The 19,793-nt window shown below is 39.3% G+C and overlaps 1 protein-coding gene across 3 annotated transcripts in view; it reads left to right on the forward strand.

Moving 5' to 3' along the window:
- Window positions 1-19,793, forward strand: part of LOC126187703 (serine/threonine-protein kinase N) — a 347,916-nt gene that overhangs the window by 302,178 nt on the left and 25,945 nt on the right. For all 3 annotated transcript variants that reach the window (XM_049928946.1, XM_049928945.1, XM_049928947.1), the window contains 5 exons: window positions 23-181; window positions 3,175-3,354; window positions 6,657-6,808; window positions 6,922-7,141; window positions 16,238-16,345. In XM_049928946.1, the coding sequence (XP_049784903.1) occupies window positions 23-181; window positions 3,175-3,354; window positions 6,657-6,808; window positions 6,922-7,141; window positions 16,238-16,345 (819 nt within the window). The remainder of the gene's footprint in view (window positions 1-22; window positions 182-3,174; window positions 3,355-6,656; window positions 6,809-6,921; window positions 7,142-16,237; window positions 16,346-19,793) is intronic.

A 19,793-nucleotide genomic window follows, 5' to 3' on the forward strand; every position in this document is an offset into this window, starting at 1 on the left:
GTGTAACTGATACCATTCACAGGTACCCTACGAGCAACCAGATGTTGTGAGAAGACCAATGGCACGAACATTAGAGTACAGAGACAGCGCCTATGAATCCCGTCGTCATTCACAGTTCACTGGAATGTCTATAGAAAATTTCCGCCTCCTTAGTGTACTTGGACGCGGCCACTTTGGGAAGGTACCGTTTTTATTTCAGTTCACAATTTAATGCAGGGTGTATATAGTATTTTCATTGGTATTGTTACAACTTTTAGGTGATTTTTAGCTGTATTTGTTATTGAATATGTCAGTACATTAACTATTAGTCAATAAATAACATGTAAACACTGAAGACGTGAACATTTGAGTTTAATGAAAATCAGAGCTTGTCAAAATTACCTGTAAATGCAAACTGTTTTTAAAATTAGTTTTGCGAATTTGTAAAATTTTGACTAAATCCTCTTTCATACAGAGAAGCCATCTTCAATTTTAAGTTTTGGTAACTTATTTAAATTAAATTCTTTTTGGTAGAAATTCTGACCACTGTCTTAGATTTTTGGTGGTTTGTGATAATATGCCCAACTACTGCCTTTATTGTTTGGTTGTAGTCTTCACAGTTCTTTGCTAGCAAAATAGTGTTTTACATTTCTCTAAACACAAAATTATTAATATAGGCACATGAAAACAAAGAGCATGTTATGGATTGTGAGGTGACAACTAATAAGTGGAATATGTGTTGTATATCCTGTGGTTTTTCAAAGATTGAAATCAGTTAGGTCTTTTTCCTGAAAATTTTGTTTATGTTTTGTTTATTTTTAATGAAGGACTATGGCTTTCTTTCAGAAATGAAGCTAAACTGAATAGTTTCATTGTATACATGTGTGGAGATTTCAGTCATCCAACTATCAGTTAGGATAATTACAGTTTTGTAAGTGTGACAAGAATTAAAATATTACTAAATTCATTCCTTTAAAACTACCTGGAACCTCTGCTGGGCACTTAATTGTGAATTGCAGAATAGTCATGTAGCTGTAGAACAGATTGTTTGCTAGCCCACCCATAACAGAAATATGTTGGGCCTGATGACAGCAAATAGACCTAACCTCTGTGAGGATGACTACAGCCAGCCGCAGTGGCCGTGCGGTTCTAGGTGCTGCAGTCCAGAACCGCGGGGCTGCTATGGTCGCAGGTTCGAATCCTGCCTCGGGCATGGATGTGTGTGATGTCCTTAGGTTAGTTAGGTTTAAGTAGTTCTAAGTTCTAGGGGACTGATGACCTAAGATGTTAAGTCCCATAGTGCTCAGAGCCATTTGAACCCTCTCTCTCTCTCTCTCTCTCTCTCTCTCTCTCTCTCTCTTTTTTCCCTACATTCAAACTGGTCTCAGTGACCATGAGACAGTTATAGCAACCTTGGTAACTAAAGTAAAAATGGCAACTAAACCAAGTAGAAAGATTTGCGTGGTCAACAAATTAGATAAAGAGGCAGTAAGGCCATATCTGAATTATGAACTTGAAACATTAACCTCTGGGCAGGAGTATGTAGAAAAGATATGGCACAAGTTTAAAACCATAACTGACCTTGCATTTGATAGTTATTTTGAGAAAGTCCAAAGAAATTCTAGTCATGCATGAAAACTGTTAGTGACACCATAGTCAGTGTCCAAATAGTTGTGGATGAGTCAGGAACTGAAACTGAAGGCAACAAAGCAAAAGAAGAAATGCTGAATTCTGTTTTCAAATGTTTCTTTTATGAGGGGAAAATCCAGGAATATTCTACCACTTAAATTCTCACACCATTGCAAAATGAATGAAGTTGATATTAGTGCCAGTAGAATTGACAAACAACGGAAGTCGTTAAAATTGAACAAAGCTCCAGAGCCAGGTGGAATCCCTGCCGGATTTACAGCAGAGTTAGTTCCTTTCTTAACCATGATAAAAAGCTGTGGCCCATGTTTTAAGAAACCATAAGTCACACAAGTCTGCAAGAAGGGTGGCAGGAGCAATCTACACAACTACCGTCTGATATCCTTGGCATCTATTTGTTGTAGAATCTTAGAATGTTTTATGAACTCAAATGTGGTGGAGTATTGCAAACAGAATGACTTCCTCCATGCCAACCAGCTTGAATTGTGAAAACATCAGTCCTACAAAACCCAACTCATGTTTTTCTCTCATGACATCCTGAAAACTATGGATCAGGGCCGTTGAGCAGATGCAGTATTTCTTTACTTCCAAAAGGCATTTGTCATTGTACTACAGCTCCACTTACTATCGAAAGTATGAGCGTATGAAGTATAAAGTGAAATTTGTGACTGGATTCAAAATTTCGTGGTAGGGAGGATGCTGGAAAGTCATCAATAGATGTAGAAGTAAGTTGAGGTGTGCTCTAGAGAAGTATGTTGGGACACACTTTTCATGATGTACATAAATGATCTTACAGACGATATTAATAATAACCTCAGACTTTTTGTCGATGATGCATTTATCTATAATGAACTGCTGTCTGGAAAAGGTAAAAAATATTCAGTAGGATGTTGATAGTATTTTAAAGAAATGTAGAGATCGACAACTTGTTTTAAATGTTCAGAAATATAAAATTTTGCACTCTACAAAATGGGAAATATTTAATGTCCTATGACATATGAGGGATAATTGCAATTGGTCAGCTCATACAAATATCAGGGTGTAAAAGTTTGTAGAGATATGAAATATATGGTCAGTCATAAGTACGGCAGGTGGTAGACCAATTTATTGGCAGAATATCTAGGGTAATGCAATCAATCAGCAAAGTAGATTGATTACGTGACCTATTGTAGAATATTGCTAAAGTGTGTGGTACCTGTACCTGATAGGACTAACACGGAATATTGAATGTCTGCAAAGGAGGTCACAACATAATAAATCTAGGAATATACTACAACCCCTACCCATTGCTCCCCTTCATATTGCTCACAAACATAAAATTAGACAGAGGAAGAAGCCCAAATAACTAGTATGCTCTTCACAGTGGTTTGTAGAGAATGGATGTAGATGTAAGTATGTCATGTACCTTGTAGGAGGGTGGTTCTTAAACACTATTATGTACGGTACATTGCTTTCACAGTTCATTGAAATAGAACTGTCCTATATTGTTCATCATTTCTCACACTCTACAGTTTGTTTTCAATTTTTTTCTATTTTTTTTTTTTTCAGGTTATCCTGGCACAGTATCGTAACACAGGAGAATATTTTGCAATCAAAGCTTTGAAAAAAGGTGACATCATTGCCAGAGATGAAGTAGAATCTCTTCTTTCAGAAAAAAGAATCTTTGAAGTAGCAAACACAATACGACATCCCTTTTTGGTGAACCTTTTTGCTTGCTTTCAAACAGAAGTAAGTATTGAAATTCAAATAATCAGTCATTGAACTAAAAAATATTTCACAGGGAAGATGGGGCTTGAGAGACAACTGAAAGTTTTGCATAAATGTTAGTAATTATTGATATTATTTCATTTTTGGAGGATGGGGTGTACGTAGAGTCCTTTTTTTCCTTTTCTCAAAAATATGAAAAAAACGTACATTCTTCAACTTGTTCAGAAAATTTAACAACATTTTTATTCAGAATTTTTTAAAATCATTCTAGCTTGTTTTGAGTCCCATTCTTTTTGATCATTTAATTAATTCATTTATCATATTCTGTTGTTAGAATGGAGGATAATAGTGTTACTTAAATGGGTGCTGGATATAGAAACAAAGAACTATATTTGAATTGCTCTCTCATAGTACCCATCAAAGCAAATGTAATAAATTAATTGGGGGATACTTCAACAATAAACCTTTACTGCAGTCAGTAGATAATTGACCAAAATTATGCTAATCTGAATTCCGTTGTTTTAATTTTGTTTATATTATGCTCTCATAATTCTTTTTCTTTCGCAGTGTTGTAATTTCTTCCATTCACTCATTCAAAATGCCATTACCATGGTAGCATTCACTGTAACTGTAACATCCCAATAGTTTCCTCAAACAATTAGCTCAAAACTGAAGTCATTTAGTTGTCTTCATGCGTGGATTTGGGATAACAGGTGTGTTTCTTTCAGAGAGTGTGGCATAACACTTGTTTTATGGCACAGTGTCACAAAATTGCCTGTTTGTGCAAGTACAGATAATTTTGCAGCATTAATTTAATTGCCACCAGTTGTTTACAGGCACAGGGCTAGACACATTCCAGTAGAATTGTATTTGATGTGTACCACTCAGATTATTGCTAATCAGTATGTTTGCAGTATGTGAGTATGTACATTTGATAGCACAGAAATGGTGGCAGAAAATCACAGCCAGACTAAACGTTCGGTACTGCGCTGACACAAATGAGATGCAGTATGTCAGTTTTCCAGATTATGTTGCAAACATGTTGAAGAGAAATTATTAATTCAAATGTTACGCAAAAGTGATGATGACTGTATTATAAACTTATACGAAGAAGTCACAAAAGCTTTTCTGTAAATAAAATGTGTTATTTGCTGTAGATAAAATACATTCAAGGGCTGTCCAAAAATATATATATAATAAATATTTATTCAGAGAGAATTATTTGACACTAGTCACATTCAAAGTAGTTCCCTTCAGCTTCTACATACTTATCTTAACATTACCGCCATTGCTGGAAGAATCGGTGGAAAGCCTCTTTTGTTATGGTGTGGAGCTGCTTCTTCTAAGTCTGCATAATGTCTTCCCTATTCTGAAATCTGATCCGTTTCAGAATCTTTTTAGTTTAGGGAAAAGTCAGAACTCACTTGGTGCTAGATAAGGGGGAATAGGGAGGCCAACAAACCACAGCCATTTGTGTTTGACCAAAAAACTCTGAATTAATTGAGAATGATACTTTTGGTGAAGGTGCCAACTGCCTGCTCCCCATAAGTCTGGCCATTTATATCTCATGGTTTCACAAAGGTGATCCAGAACCTCCTGGTAGTACTCCTTTTGACATTAGTACTTTCTGGGGCGCACTTGTGATGGACTATGCCATTTGAGGCAAAAAAGGTCGTCAGCATGACTTTCACTTTACTGCGGACATGCCTCCCTTTTTGGGGTCTCAAGGATGATGGATGCTTCTATTGTGATGATTCTTTGTGAGCTGTACTCATAAGCCAGGCACTCATCACCAGTGATCACTGTAAAGGAAGTTAGGATTACTTTTGGCAGTATCCAACATGTCCTTTGCATTCTCTGAACAAAGTTGCTTTTGCTCAGTTGTTAGCAGCTTTGCTACTATTTTGCTGAGATTGTCCTGAGGTGCATACATTCTGTTAAAATGGAATGAATGGGTCGAATACTAAATTTAACCTTGTGTGTGAGTACTCAGACCGTGATTTGTCTTTCCTGCATCACCAGATCCCTTATTTGTTCAACAACAACAACAACCTCATTTTCAGATATTGTGGTCCTACCTGAACATGTTTCCCTCTTCACTGATGAGTGGCCATCTTTGAAACAGTTGTACTTCTTCTTTATCTGTGTGGTACCAGTTGCTCCATCCCCAAACACTTGTCGAATCTTGTGAATTGTTTCAACTTGAGAATTGCCAGGATTAAAATAAAATTTAATGCAATAACATTATTTCACTTTTTCTGTCATTTTGCCAACAAGTCAAAGTCTGACAACTACCACTTATAAGTGTTCACTCACCAATGGCTAGCCAGTGATGGGTTGTTTACGTAGTCATGAAAAAATCAGGCATATGCCTTCAGACATATAGAATGCATGTGCTCTGAAGCTATTCTTGGTTTCTATAATAAAAAATAAAATTGAATACTTTTTGAATAGCCCTTGTAGATATGTAACAAGGTAACATTTGTTGGTCATCCCTGTAGCTGAGTTGTCAACCTGTAGGTTTTCTGTGTAATATTGACTTCAAGGACAGATAGTGTTGTGTCGCTCACTTCCACATATTCAACAAGGTGAAGAATACTGGCTGGGCTTAGAGAAAGGACATTACACTTTTGCTGTTTGTGGAAGTGCGAATAGGCAGTAGTAGGAGGCATCACATAATACACTCTTGTATTTTTTTTGTCAGGGAAACAAACAGCTTCTGAATGTCATTGTGATGAATTTCTTGCCATACCAGACACACATGTGACATCAGTTTCAGTGATGTACGAAAGCCTTCTTTAAGCTTAGAGAAAGTCGTAGAGTGAGTGAAAGAAAACCTGAACAAGTCCCTTCCCACCACACCCCTCACACCCTATTTTCACTTTTCACCTGCATAACCATCAGTGACAAAGCTGAAATGGTATACTGATGTGTCCATGAAACTCCACTCTTTTTACCCTTTTGGTTTTTTTTTATATTGGCTTGCTCCTATAAAGGAGTATGTTCTTTCCCTGCTGATCTTAATTTACCAATATTTACATACTTAATACTCCTTCTTCTGTAGACACTGTGTTAATCTGCTCAAATTTTTACTGCATTATAGGGAGTTTTAAATATGGGTACGACATTGTTATGTGCCTCAAGGATTATCATATGCTATGTGTTTCACTTCCTCGCGTCTGCCTCTTGCATCGTGGCATGCCATTGATTGCTGTGGAATCATCTACATCAATTTATATTCTCTTGATTGTTTCATATTCATATCACTTACAGTATTTCCGAGTAAGTATGTTACTGAACTAAATATCTGTTCTTGTTAAAAGGCTCATGTGTGCTTTGTAATGGAGTATGCCGCTGGTGGAGACTTAATGATGCATATACATGCGGATGTTTTCACTGAGCCTCGAGCAGTGTTTTATGCAGCTTGCGTTGTTCTTGGACTGCAGTATCTTCATGAAAGCAAAATAATATACAGGTATGTTTGGCAGCAATTAATAAAGAGTATAATTCTGGGAAACATTATTACTGAATTATGCTGCAGTTTGCATTTCAAGACTATATCAGTATTTAACTTTGCCTATGTTTCAGAGACCTGAAACTGGATAATTTATTGCTGGATACAGAAGGTTATGTAAAAATTGCTGATTTTGGATTATGTAAGGAAGGTATGGCATATGGAGATCGGACTGGAACATTTTGTGGTACCCCCGAATTTCTTGCTCCTGAAGTATTAACGGAGACATCTTACACTCGTGCTGTGGACTGGTGGGGACTTGGAGTATTAATTTTTGAAATGCTTGTTGGTGAGGTATGTTTGACAGCAAAGTATTATTGTTGAAGTTACAATGACACAGATATAAGCATGTTTCCAACAGGAGAAATTATATAAGTTTATACACTTTTGTTTAAATGACACTTCTGGCCATTTTAAGATGAGAATAAAGTGTAAGTTATTAATTTTTAACACATTGCAGGGATTTGCCCCCATTGACCCGTAACGTAAACAAATGTAATGTATTGTGCATAAGTAGTTCATAGGAGCCATTATGGTTTACTAACACATTTCCGAAGAGTCACTGAAAGCAGTCACAACCTTTGCATTTTGGGGAAAAGCTGTGCTGAGTGATTTAAACCAGAAAACTTAATTGCAAGAAAGGCAGATAGCAGACTGTGTGAATCTCCAGAAGAATCTTGGCCACTTATGAAGGAGGTACCTTACAAAACCCTCTTTTGACCAATACTTAAATTTTGCTCCTTAGTGTAGGACACATACAAGAAACGATTGATAGAGAAAACAGACACAGTCCAAAGAAGAGCAGTGTGTTTCATTGCACGTTTATTTATGAAGTGTGGAAGAGCCATGGAGATGTTCATTGAACTCCAGTGACAGACATTATGTGAGAGATGTTGTGCTTCATAGTTGATTTACTATTACAGTTCACCAGAAATACTTCCATAGAGCAGTCAACTGACATAGTGCTTGTTACTGTGCTGGAGCAGATTCGTTTGCCACGAAGACCTAAGCTGTAGGGATACATGAAAGTGTATACCTGTGGCAAACGAATCTGCTCCAATCCTGAATCCCTGAACCATTACACCATTAACCTGAAGACAGCTTTCGCATCCCGCAACTACCCTCCCGACCTGGTACAGAAGCAAATAACCATAGCCACTTCCTCATCCCCTCAAACCCAGAACCTCCCACAGAACCACCCCAAAAGTGCCCCGCTTGTGATAGTATACTTTCAGGGACTGGATCATACTCTGAATGTGGCTCTCCAGCAGGGATACGACTTCCTCAAAACCTGCCCTGAAATGAGATCCATCCTTCATGAAATCCTCCCCACTCCACCAAGAGTGTCTTTCCGCCATCCACCTAACCTTTGTAACCTCTTGGTTCATCCCTATGAAATCCCCAAACCACCTTCCCTACCCTCTGGATCCAACCCTGGTAACCGCCGTTTGTGTAAAACCTGTCCCATGCACCCTCCCACCACCGTCTATTCCAGTCCTGTAACCCAGAAGGTGTACATGATCAGAGGAAGAGCCACGTGTGAAACCAACCAAGTGATTTACCAACTGACATGCCTACACTGTGAAGCCTTCTATGTGGGAATCACCAGCAACAAATTGTCCATTCGCATGAACGGACACAGGCAGACAGTGTTTGTTGGTAATGAGGATCACCCTGTGGCTAAACATGCCTTGGTGCACGGCCAGCACATCTTGGCACAGTGTTACACCATCCGGGTTATCTGGATACTTCCCAATGACACCAACCTATCAGAACTCCGGAGATGGGAACTTGCCCTTTAATGTATTCTCTCTTCCCGTTACCCACCAGGCTTCAACCTCTGCTAATTTCAAGTTGCCGCCCCTCGTACATCACCTGTCATTCAACAACATCTTTGCCTCTGTACTTCCGCCTCGACTGACATCTCTGCCCAACCTCTTTGCCTTTACAAATGTCTGCTTGTGTCTGTATATGTGCAGATGGATATGTGTGTGTGTGTGTGTGTGTGTGTGTGTGTGTGTGTGGGCGCGCGCGTGCGCGCTGTACAATCATTACCTAGAGAACCACCACTTTTACACCATACAAAAACATGTTCTGAACTCTAAATTTCACGACAAACACGGCTCCTTAATACTAAAGGTTCATCACTTGAAAGGTAACTTCCTCCATATGATGAATTTGACTGATGAACAATGTTGAATGTCTTCCAGGCAATGACATCTCTTGTTGGAAAAGAATCCAACGAACTCTTCTTGGCATCACTGCTATGAACAAAAGCAATAGTAATCCAACCATTACCAGTTCCTTGTACAGACATGGCCAAAGAAAATCTGGCTACAAAACCCATCCATCTGTGCGCTCCTTGAAATATAGAAGCCTCGTCGGTTGACTTTGGTGAAAGATTGACACTCTTACAAACTTTAAAGACAGATGGCCTAACTCTCCTCCTCCTAACGTAACGTCGATAAGTCATTGTGCGCCTGCTCGTGCTGCTGCACTGACGTCATACGGCACGCGCAAGCTACCTTTCAAGTGATGAACCTTTAGTATTAAGGAGCCGTGTTTGTCGTAAAATTGAGAGTTCAGAACATGTTTTTGTATGGTGTAAAAGTGGTGGTTCTCTAGGTAATGATTGTACAGTGCAAGGAGATGTTATATTTTATTATTGTGATGTTTGAGTTTAATAAAGCTTTTGTTTCAATGACTACTTCTGTGTTTCAATGTTGGCAACACTTCCATTGCGCTCCAGTGTCGAGCGCTTGGCATTGCGCCAAGCGCGGCAGCTGTGGGAGGAAGGCGTGGGGCGGGAGGGGGGGGGCTATTGCGGGTTGCCTACACGTGGCTGGCGTATTAATTTTAACTTGTCACCAGCCACGGAGAATCAAGTTTGCTGACGTCATCGGGGCGTGGCTCGACCTTGGGGGCTTTTCCAACAAGAGATGTCATTGCCTGGAAGACATTTAACATTGTTCATCAGTCAAATTCATCATATGGAGGAAGTTACCTTTCAAGTGATTATTGTAATGTTTGAGTTTAAGAAAGCTTTTGTTTCAATGACTACTTCTGTGTTTCAATGTTGGCAACACTTCCATTGCGCTCCGGTGTCGAGCGCTTGACATTGCGCCAAGCGCGGCAGCTGTGGGAGGAAGGCGTGGGGCGGGATGGGGGGGCTATTGCGGGTTGCCTACACGCGGCTGGCGTACTAGTTTTAACTTGTCGCCAGCCGCGGAGATGCAGCAGCACGAGCAGCCGCACGATGACTTATCGACGTTACGTTAGGAGGAGGAGAGTTAGGCCATCTGTCTTACTACTACTACTACTACTACTACTACTACAACTACTACTGTTTGTTTAGGTGATTTGGCTGATAACAGTAGGGTTGTTGTTGGAGGAGACGTTGTTGCAGAGTGGAAGTATAAAGTTAGCAGAGGTGAGAGGCTTTTGAAACGGCTTTGTAGACGAAGTGAAATTAGCAATATTAAAATTATTATTTGTGTAAGGCATAATGAGTGATCATCATGGATTGTGGCCTGTACTGTATGTTGGTTACAGTCCTTATTGTTGTGCTGCAAATCCTCATCCTAATGGTGACTGTGGTAAGTTTAACTGCGTGTTTGCGCCGTCGCCGTCGTTTCCGTTGTCCCAAGGTCATAGCAGCTGCGGCGCAGATTTGCCGGACAGGCTTGGCTTTGTGCCGAGTGCTGTCGCGGGAGGGGAGGTAGGGGCGGGTGGGAGTGGGGGGCCGGCCGGCCAGCTGCGTGTAGGCAACCCACAATAGCCCCCCCTCCCGCCCCACGCCTTCCTCCCACAGCTGCCGCGCTTGGCGCAATGCCAAGCGCTCGACACTGGAGCGCAATTGAAGTGTTGCCAACATTGAAACACAGAAGTAGTCATTGAAACAAAAGCTTTATTAAACTCAAACATTACAATAATAAAACATAACATCTCCTTGCACTGTACAATCATTACCTAGAGAACCACCACTTTTACACCATACAAAAACATGTTCTGAACTCTCAATTTTACGACAAACACGGCTCCTTAATACTAAAGGTTCATCACTTGAAAGGTAGCTTGCGCGTGCCGTATGACGTCAGTGCAGCAGCACGAGCAGGCGCACAATGACTTATCGACGTTACGTTAGGAGGAGGAGAGTTAGGCCATCTGTCTTTAAAGTTTGTAAGAGTGTCAATCTTTCACCAAAGTCAACCGACGAGGCTTCTATATTTCAAGGAGCGCACAGATGGATGGGTTTTGTAGCCAGATTTTCTTTGGCCATGTCTGTACAAGGAACTGGTAATGGTTGGATTACTATTGCTTTTGTTCATAGCAGTGATGCCAAGAAGAGTTCGTTGGATTCTTTTCCAACAAGAGATGTCATTGCCTGGAAGACAGTCAACATTGTTCATCAGTCAAATTCATCATATGGAGGAAGTTACCTTTCAAGTGATGAACCTTTAGTATTAAGGAGCCGTGTTTGTCGTGAAATTTAGAGTTCAGAACATGTTTTTGTATGGTGTAAAAGTGTAGGCAACCCGCAATAGCCCCCCCTCCCGCCCCACGCCTTCCTCCCACAGCTGCCGCGCTTGGCGCAATGCCAAGCGCTCGACACTGGAGCGCAATGGAAGTGTTGCCAACATTGAAACACAGAAGTAGTCATTGAAACAAAAGCCTGGAAGACATTCAACATTGTTCATCAGTCAAATTCATCATATGGAGGAAGTTACCTTTCAAGTGATGAACCTTTAGTATTAAGGAGCCGTGTTAGTCGTAAAATTGAGAGTTCAGAACATGTTTTTGTATGGTGTAAAAGTGGTGGTTCTCTAGGTAATGATTGTACAGTGCAAGGAGATGTTATGTTTTATTATTGTAATGTTTGAGTTTAATAAAGCTTTTGTTTCAATGACAACTTCTGTGTTTCAATGTTGGCAACACTTCCATTGCGCTCCAGTGTCGAGCGCTTGGCATTGTGCCAAGCGCGGCAGCTGTGGGAGGAAGGCGTGGGGCGGGAGGGGGGGGCTATTGCGGGTTGCCTACACGCATGGCCAAAGAAAATCTGGCTACAAAACCCATCACACCATACCATAATGGCCTGCGTAATGGCGGACTTTCTTCCGCGTCATCATCCGACGACGATTATTCGATACACGGCTCCTGTACTTCATCCTCGGACTCCGATAATACCTCCTCCTTAATGCAACCGTTTAACAAACAATGAGTATAATGACAATCAGCCCGAATTTTATGCAATCTAGCTACCAAAGCCTCATCCCATATTCTATCTTCATTACTAACAAAAATAACAAGTCCGCGATGCTCAATTTCCATTGAAGGCCTACCTTTCACATTAACATGAACCTTACGACCCTCGACTATTCTCTTCAAAATACACCATACGCCTTCCTCCCACAGCTGCCGCGCTTGGCGCAATGCCAAGCGCTCGACACTGGAGCGCAATGGAAGTGTTGCCAACATTGAAACACAGAAGTTGTCATTGAAACAAAAGCTTTATTAAACTCAAACATTACAATAATAAAACATAACATCTCCTTGCACTGTACAATCATTACCTTGGCATTGCGCGCGAGTGTATACCTGTCCTTTTTTCCCCCTAAGGGAAGTCTTTCCGCTCCCGGAATTGGAATGACTCCTTATCCTCTCCCTTAAAACCCACATCCTGTCGTCTTTCCCTCTCCTTCCCTCTTTCCTGATGAAGCAACCGTTGGTTGCAAAAGCTTGAATTTTGTGTGTATGTTTGTGTTTGTTTGTGTGTCTATCAACATGCCAGCGCTTTCGTTTGGTAAGTCACATCATCTTTGTTTTTAGATATATTTTTCCCACGTGGAATGTTTCTCTCTATTATATTCATATCACTAATTCGTATACACATATATTTACAGACTTCTAGTTAGAGACAATCATTAGATTTACTCCTGGTATAAAATACTTTTTTTTACAAATAGCTTATTAATTAATGTAATGCACACACTATACACACATTGTTTCACACACACACACTGCTATGCGTAGCTTGGGGGTAAGCATTTCTAGAAAGGAAAAAAGAAGAGAAAAAACATAAAGTGAAGGTGTTATATGGAAAGTTGGTTATTTTATAATCATTATTATTATTATTATTATTTGTATAATATTTTTTATCACACCCCCACTCTGTTTTAGCTAAGTAATCCTTCAATGTATAAAATGTATTGCATATCAGGTACTTTTTAGCTGCCTTTTTAAATAAGTGTATTTTTGCAATTTCTGTAATCTGTTTTGGTAATTTACTGTACAGTTTTATTCCTTGGTAGAAAATGCTGTTTCGAGTTTTATGTGTATGTTTTCTTGGTAAATGTAAGTTGAGTCTATCTCTTGTTGCACGGTCATAGTCAGAGCTGTTCGTGCAGTAATTACCAATGTCATTTTTGATGTGTACAACTGACTGGTCAATGTATTCACATGGAGCAGTTAAAATCCCCAGTGTTTTGAACAGATCTTTACAATGAGATTGACTAGTATTTTTGGTTATTATTTTTATGGCTCTTTTCTGGAGTTTGAAAATTGTGTTCATATCTTGTGCATTTGTTCCCCAAAAAAGAATGCCCATAGCTAAGAATTGAGTGTACATATGAATAATATGTAACTAAAAGTCACTGCATGTTACACACTGATAGGATTCTAAGGGCATAACATGCTGATGATATTCTGTTTGCAAGTACCTTTGTGTGTTCACACCACTTCAACTGAGAATCAATATTCATTCCTAGAAATTTTGCATTTGTTACACAGTCTATAGAGGTGCCATCTACGTTTAATTCAACATTGTCATTTTTCCTCTTCAAACTGAAATTCTTGGCATTAGTTTTCTTTATGTTCAATGTCACTTTATTGCTTATTGACCAATCATAAACTTCCTTGAGAATTTCATTTGCTTTCTCGGCAAGGAGTTCTCTTGTTTTTTCAGTGACTATAATGTTGTTGTCATCAGCGAAGAGAATTTTCTCACCATGAGTAACACTACTGGGAAAGTCATTGATGTATGTCAGGAACATTATTGGTCCTAATTTGGTACCTTGCGGAACCCCTATATTAATGTATTTTGGTTCTGATAAGTGTTTTACTAAATGTTTGGATGTATATGAAGTATGTGTTATCTCTACTCTTTGTGCCCTATCTGTTAGGTATGATGGAAACCTGTCATTAGCTACCCCTCTTATTCCTAATGCTTCTAATTTATTTAATAGAATCTTGTTGTTGACAGTATCAAACGCCATAGAAAGATCCAAAAATATGCCTGTGACACACTCATCTTTATCAAGAGCATCAAGTACAACTTTTGTGAATTCTACTATGGCTGACTCTGTATTTTGGCCACTTCAGAAACCAAACTGTGATTCACTTAAAAGATTGTATTTATTCAGGTAATTCATTAATCTGTCTTTCAAAATTGCTTGTATTATTTTTGAGAATGATGACAGCAGGGAAATGGGCCAGTAATTTTCTATGTCTTCTCCATTACCTTTCTTAAGCAAAGGTACAACTCTTGCCTGTTTTAACTGCTCTGGAAATGTCCCTGAAGTGAAGGATTCATTTATTATATTTGTTAAGTGGCCTAGTATAATCCCTATGCATTGTTTCAGTACACACATTGGTACTTCATCTAAGCCTAGTGACTTCTTATTTTTTAGTTTTTGAACATTTTCATTGACTTCATTCTCTGTGGTTGGAAGTAACACCATTGTATTTAGTGCAACAGTATTTACAGGTGTTATGTTTGTTTGGGGGAATTTTCGCTGTAATTTCTCTGCAATACTTGAAAAATGCACTTTTACATAGTTTGCTAAGTGCTGTTGATCATTTATTACCTTATTCCGCTCCCGTAGCAGTATGTTATTCTGCGTTTGTTTGCCTCTCCCCATTTCCTTTTTTATAACATCCCAGACTGATTTGCTTTTATTCTCTGCATTATATATTATTTTGTCATTAAATAACTTTTTTGCAGCAATCAGCACCTGCCTATAGATAGTTTTGTATCTATGATAGAAATTTAAGAATTCTGGATCATTACGAATCTTTTTCATGGAACTGAGGTGTTTAAGTGTTTAGGAGGACTTCTTAATACATTCTGTTGTCCGTCTGTTTTTGTGAGATGTTGATACAGACATGCATACTTTTGGAAATGCCTTTTCAATGTTCAATTTAAACAATGTGGAGAATTTAGAGAATTTCATAGTCACATTGGTTTCCTTATACACTTCATCCCACCTTTGTTTTTCTAGTTCTTTTGAAAAATCTTTTATTTTGATTTCTGATAGATATCGTTTGTAGGCTTGTAGTTTAGGGAATGATTCGATGCCTGATTTGTTGTTACTTGACAGAGATGGTCCAAGATCTTTTACAGCTTCATCACATTTTTCCCTGTCCTTATTTGTGGCCACATGGTGAATTACTGGTGGACGTAAACCAGAAACAGGTTGTGAATCTTGCTTGGGTGACTTAGTACAGCATTTGCATGCAAAGCCAAATGTTCCAGTCCTGGTCCAGCACACACTTTTAATCTGCCAGGAAGTTTCAGATATTACAATTTTTTAGATTACACATATGTAAAAAAATACAAACATTTTGTGTACATAATGCCAGAGGTAAGAAATTATTTTGGGAATTTGCCATATGTTGGATTTTAGTGCCAGGAATAACTAATACAATCTTTAACAAGTATGCCCGCAAATAGCATTTGATGTGGTTGACCATTGGCTTTGAGAAACACGTGCGCTCTCTCTCTCTCTCTCTCTCTCTCTCTCTCTCTCTCTCTCTCTCTCTCTTTTTCTCAAAAAGTCCATTGACAAAAGTTCTCCTATTTATCAATCTTTTTGCTGCAATGTTTTCCCAAGTTCATTAATAATGCTTTACATACAGCCGACACCACAGAGGCTTTATGCGGTAGTGGAGACATCAGATGATTTCTGTAACAGAAGTTCACACATCTTAACTTGATGAAAGAATGAAAAAAATGCATGAAATGTAACAGAAAAATGGACATTGCATGTCAGATTGCTATCTACTACACTGCATTCTTGTGTTGTAACTTATTTACAAAATTTAGCTGTATTTTCTTGCCTCACATTTTATTTAAATTAAAGTTTGAGAAACACTAAGAAATCTGCAATGTATTTTTCAGTATCAAATAATTTATTTGTTTCTTTATATATTACTCATGTCTCTGCGATGTTTGAACAAAGTAAATAAAATATTCAAATCATTTAATTTTCTTACATTTCATATGTCTGAAAAATTGTACCCTGTGTTTTACCTTCTGTTGTGTATATTATATGTGATTGTGGCACACAAGACCACAGTAGGACACAGTGTTTTTTATATTGTTTTCTCTTACAGTCTCCATTCCCAGGAGATGATGAAGAAGAAGTTTTTGATTCAATTGTGAATGATGAAGTGAGATATCCCAGGTTCCTATCGTTGGAAGCAATTGCCATCATGAGACGTGTAAGATTATTTTCTGATTTCCTTTTTCCTTTGTTCTTATTCTCTAATCATAATGTAAAGAGTTTATTAGTGTGATGAGTGCATTTATTATCTGTTTCTGTTGTAGCCATAGTTTGCAGTATCAAAGGATAGTTCTTTGGGTGTGTTTTTACCATGTGCACCTCTTTAGCAGGCATATTGTCATCTCATGCAGATTCAGCTTTAGTGGCATCACATGGACTCTTCTAAAAATCTTCCGAAAACATATTACATCATAACAATTTCTGGTTATGATTCTTCAGTTCTACAGACGTATTTGTTAATCAAAGAGTTCAAAGTGTGCTACTGGTTCGTAATGTCCAACGAGCACAATGTTTCAGCAATCAGACATGTCTCCACCGTCAGATGCATTGACAAATTGACTACCTGCATGCAGACAGCAGATTTATACTCCCTTTTCCTGTCGGCTGTCCGATAAGCAGTTGCACCCGAGGGCGCACGTGTTGGTGGCAGAGGAGGTGATCACATCGGCATTTATGGCTGGTGACACCTTGAAGGGTGCCTCAGTTGTGATAGAGCGGGCAGTCGAAATGTTGTGTTTGCTCAGTGCCTGCTTCATTAGATGCAGCACAGATTAACAGACTTTGCAGAGACTATAGCTGAAGCCCTGGATGGTGACATTGTCCCACGGTGCATACTTCAACGCCTCTAATGACAGCGTCGCAGTATTAGGAAGTTTGTGCATTGTGGACTGTTCAGTCAACAGATACACCGTGAATTTGATGAATCATATCACATACCTTTACAAGGAGGAAATGTATCGCTGCATCAATAAATTTGCCTAGCTGCACCACTGGAGGTGCTGTTTGCCAAGTTCTCTTACATTTCAGAAGAGATGTTGTGCCAAAGTTCACTAAGGTCACCCATCACTTCGATTCAGCAGCAGCCAGGAGAATCGAGAAGTGGGCCAGCCATGCCTTAGTACATGAGAGGATACAATTTATCTGCTGGAGCTGTGAGGCTAACTCCCAGGAACTATTTAAACTTACGCTCACTTTAATTCCTGGAGCTGGGACTGAATTGATGGTGTTACCTGGGTTGCACTGATCCACACGTAGGAGGGCTACAGGACATCAAACATAGAAATTTTTACATCTTGTTAATAAACCGTCACTGGAAGCCCTCTGCAAGTCTGTCATCATTCTGGCTGAGATGCAGCTGAGTGACCATGCAACTTCAGTTCTGGGTAGGGGACTCAACTTTGCTCCAGTCCCTAAGTTCACATGGGTTGTGGGCGTCATCAAAACAGTTGAGCAAGTTGCAGCACGACTAAAGCCTGAAGCAGGTACATTGCGAATTGTGTTATGCTCTGATGATAACTAGGCCTACCAAGTCAAACATTACCAGCAGAGAGAGGGCGGCCATTCGTGACCTGAGAGTGTGCCCTGAGATTGTCATATTACCTGCTGAAAAAGGCAATGCCACTGTTGTTCTCTCCCGCAAGGACTACATTGCGAAGATGCAGAGCCTGCTAGATGATGACTCATACAGGGAGATCAATGCTGACCTCCACCAAGAAAGTGGGAAACAAAACTAGGGTACTTCTCAAGGGCTCAGATTGACCAGAGGGAGACATCAAGAAATTGTCACAACAAGGACCTGTACTGCCAGGACTTCATGGAGTCCCCAAGGTCCACAGAGACGGGGTTCTTCCATACTCAGTTGTCGACATCATCAGGTCTTCTACACATTTGCAAGCAAAGTTTCTGAAAGACATACTAGCCTCTTATGTGGGGGAAATGTCCCCATCATGTCCGCAGTTATGTGGATTTTTTAAATGTCTCAACAATTTCAGGCTGAAGGACCCAGTTATTCTGGTGAGTTTTGACATCATTCACTTATTGACCAAAAATTTGTCAGGAAGAACAACTTTTTCAGGTAGGTCCTGAACTCGACACATTTTTTATGTAATGGACAACACTGTGAACAAAAAGCGGAAGTCTCAGTGGGCAACATCCTCTTGCCTGAGATTGTGAATTTATAGATGGAGCACTTCTAGGGAAAAGCTCAGAAGTTATCCAAATGGAAGCTCATGTGCTTTTTCCATTGTGTAGATGACACATTCATCATCTGACAGCATGGAAGGGACAAGCTACATGACTCCCTCGCATGTCTGGACTCCATTCATCCCAAAGTCAAATTGACTAAGGAGACTGAGGAAGAAGAAAGACGACTACCATTCCTTGATGACACGGTCAAGAGACAAGCTGATGGACCCTGGGCCACAGTGTGTAACAGAAGAAAACACATAGTGACCTGTACTTGCACACACACAAAGCAGGCACTGACATGCGCAGAGGAATGATGTACTATAGTGGGGTGCACATGGAAAGGCAGGTGGGTGAAGTGTTCTGCGCAGACAGAGGGGGGAAGTGCTTGAAATGTTGCCAATTTGCCCTTTTTATGTTGCCAGTACTGCTTTGTCAGCTGGCTGGGCACTAGTGCTCACCTGCACCTAGCAATATTGTTAGTCATCAAAGTTTCGCTATTCTAATGGATATGCTGTGCGCCTAGTAAGGAATATTTTACTTTCATTTTAATTTAACGTATCAGCCAGACATTGTGAGCAGTTTGTCTTGCTATTTTCATGGATTCCAAACTGTTTCAAACTATTTTTGATTTACTGATCTACTGATCTGTGCGACAACAAAAATGACGTGTTTTTCATTCTTGTATGTGATTCATCTTATTGAGATGAAATAGCATGAGTGGTTTCCTAAGTTAACAAGCTCCCTCTTCACCTTGTAGTAGAAACCATATGGAAGTGTTTGACAAATTGTCAGTAAATTCTTCATTTATATTGCCATGGACATTTACTTCTTGCATAGATTAACTTATGTAGAAAGGAATTCTATTATCATAGCCATATAAATGAAAATATGCTGTTGATATTGTAGACATCACGATTGTCTGCCACCATTTCAGAATGATCAGGCAGCAACAAAACTGGCAGATATTGAAATGATCTTGATTGCAAAAGTGAAAATTTGTGTTCTAGCAAATATGTCAGCAATGAGAATGAATTTTAATAGGAACTTGTCTCTACAAAAACTGCGCTCTCTAGCGAAGTATACCTGGAGCAGCCGAACCAGGCACTCGTGTAAAGAATATATGTAGAACTGAGCAAGGGAACTGAAATATATATGAGTGAAAATATGAATGAAATACTTTGCGTTTCTCAACAGTGACATTATTGTTCATTGAAACAATGCTACCTGTTCATCAATACTTGCACTTAATATATTCAAGTCAATCTTATGAACTACTTATGTAAACAGTCTTGTAATTGCTCAGTTTGTCAAATCATTAATAGTAGTAATAATAATATTAATAGTTACTATTAAAATCAGTCTTGATCACAAATTTATTTAGCAGAAAGTAATCGAATTACAGACAGCTTAAGAGTAAA

The sequence above is a fragment of the Schistocerca cancellata genome, chromosome 5, assembly GCF_023864275.1.
Source record: "Schistocerca cancellata isolate TAMUIC-IGC-003103 chromosome 5, iqSchCanc2.1, whole genome shotgun sequence".
Classification (NCBI taxonomy): Eukaryota; Metazoa; Arthropoda; class Insecta; order Orthoptera; family Acrididae; genus Schistocerca; species Schistocerca cancellata.